We start from the raw sequence: 2,500 nt of genomic DNA on the forward strand, positions 1-2,500 counted from the left end.
ACTTTTGTGTTGGGTGAGTGTGAAGTTTCGGGTAAAATTCAGAAAATAGCTGGCAGGGAAGTGTTAGACGCATTTTCCAACCAATTAATGATGGATAAACGGATTGGACGTATAAAAAAAATGAAGAAAAAAAAATGCGATCAAGTCCAGTAACCTTTGGAAATGGATGCTCTTAATATAAGGCATATTATTGGATACAAGTAATACAATAACATTAATAAAATCAACCACAGCTCGATTTACAAAAAATAAAAATTTTCAGCATAAGTAATAAAAACGTTGCTAGAAAGAGATAAAATATCTGATAATTTGGTTACTCAAAGATAAATCCAGATTGTTATTATTATTTTTATTATTTTTTAAAATTTAATTTTTTTTTTTTTCAAAATTATTATTATTATTATTATTATTATTATTATTATTATTATTATTATTATTATTATTATTATTATTATTATTATTATTATTATTATTATTTATTTTTTTTTTTATTTTATTTTATTTTATTTTTATTTTTTTAAATTATTACTTGTATTATTGATATCATTATTATTACTATTATTATCATTATCATCATCATCATCATCATCATCATCATCATCATCATCATTATTATTATTATTATTATTATTATTATTATTATTATTATGATTATTATCATCATCATTATTAGTATCATTAGTATTAGTATTTTTATTATTATCATTATTATTATATCATGCATAGTGTCCCAAATTGCTGATCTTTCCAATTCGACCTTTATAAAAGATCCAATTCACAAAGAGGGCAATTTAAAAAGCAGGACAAATATGAGGAAAATAAAACGAGTGTAAAATTCGAATCAGTCGTAAGACAATCTTCATTGTCAAGGTTCGTTAACTGGTTTTGGACGACACTTTAATAATGTATATTTTTTTTTACCGATGAGGCTTTAATAATGCCCCCCCCCCCCCCCCCCCCCACCCCACCCCACCCTTTTCTCATAGATTGCTACCGCTTTTGTGTAGATCAGTAACGATATTGTTTCCTTTACGAACGTCCAAAACACTGTCCCATTTTAGATTTTGTGAGGTGGGATCTTGTCTTAAACGTTTGGAAGCAATAAAGAGTCTGTTTGTATCAATGGTATATAAACGATCGTGAAAAATAAAATAGAAGCAAGCAGACACTTGTAAACTAAAACACTATGCCCGGTCAAAAGCAAAGTGTCAGCTCTGTAAAAATTTATATATATACCGGATTAAAACCCTTTTAACAAGGAGAAAACCTGAATGAAAACATTAAAAAAAACAACAATCAAACAAACAAAAACAGGCTTAAAGAGAATGTTCTTAAGTAAAACAAGTCAAGAATTCACGACCATTTTTTTGTCATTACAATGGATGATGGCGTTGCAACTTCTCTCCAATTGGACAACAACAAAAAATCAATTTTTGTCCAAATTCTGCTAAATCAACTTATGAAAAATTATGTTTTGGATAAATTAAATAACAAAAGATTTTGAAAACAATAGATATTAGTCTCTCTCTCTCTCTCTCTCTCTCTCTCTCTCTCTCTCTTTTTCTCTCTCTCTCTCTCCTTTCTCTCTCTCTCTCTCTCTCTCTCTCATATATATATATATATATATATATATATATATATATATATATATATATATATATATATATGTCTGTCTGTCGTGATTGGTACAACGTAAGCAAAAATGAAATGTGATCTACCACACACCACAAAAGGTTGGAATGCCTTGCCAGATGAAAAGTATTGGCATCAGCAACAGATCATGGTATAAATATAAAACAATTACGCAAGAATTCAGCTGCTTGGGGTGATTGTCATCAATATGATGAACTATAACAATGAAAATAATCCACAAAAAACTTATATACATTTTTAACTATATCACTAACGATAAAATATGGATTCCATATAATAAAATGTAAAACTAAATGCCCTCTGTTTCATTATTTTATTATCGGCATTAAAAAAAAAATGTTTCATAAATAATTTAGCCAGGCTAATAGAAGCCTTTGACCGACATAGGTTTTAACACATAGTGCATAAATATACTTAGTAATACATTTTCGATTAAAAACATTCCCTCATCAAGATTCGAACCATGACACACAAAGAAAAGTAACATAATATAATATATTATAGAATATATATCTGTACGATTAGATTAATTACAAATATTACCTCTGCATGGCTGGCAATTCCATGAAAGGATATCATTTTTGAAAACATTAAAATTTGAAACTTTCCTGATGTGCTCGGGAAGTTCATTCCAAAGCACAGCAGCAGAATATCTGAAATATCTTTTGCCATAAGACGCTGTTCTGACTCTCGGAATATCAAGGAGGTTTGAATATCTAAAATTGTATCTGTTATTTGAAATTGAAATTGAAATTGAAGTCAATCGGGTGAACTCCGTTGTTATGTAACGTGTCTAAATTTAGTCATGCACTAACCCAGTCAAAGACTCTCTCGTCTTAAGCCTGGG

At 28.7% G+C, this 2,500-nt stretch overlaps 1 protein-coding gene across 1 annotated transcript in view; it reads right to left on the reverse strand.

The window, feature by feature from the left end:
• The window catches only part of LOC144962536 (uncharacterized), a 54,397-nt gene that overhangs the window by 7,488 nt on the left and 44,409 nt on the right, over positions 1-2,500 (reverse strand). Inside the window, exon 12 of the mRNA XM_078895564.1 lies at positions 2,197-2,381. Within this exon, the coding sequence (XP_078751690.1) occupies positions 2,197-2,381 (185 nt within the window). The remainder of the gene's footprint in view (positions 1-2,196; positions 2,382-2,500) is intronic.

This window comes from Berghia stephanieae, chromosome 1 (genome assembly GCF_034508935.2).
Source record: "Berghia stephanieae isolate SIO BIC M18660-M18661 chromosome 1, UCSD_Bste_1.3, whole genome shotgun sequence".
Taxonomy (NCBI): domain Eukaryota; kingdom Metazoa; phylum Mollusca; class Gastropoda; order Nudibranchia; family Aeolidiidae; genus Berghia; species Berghia stephanieae.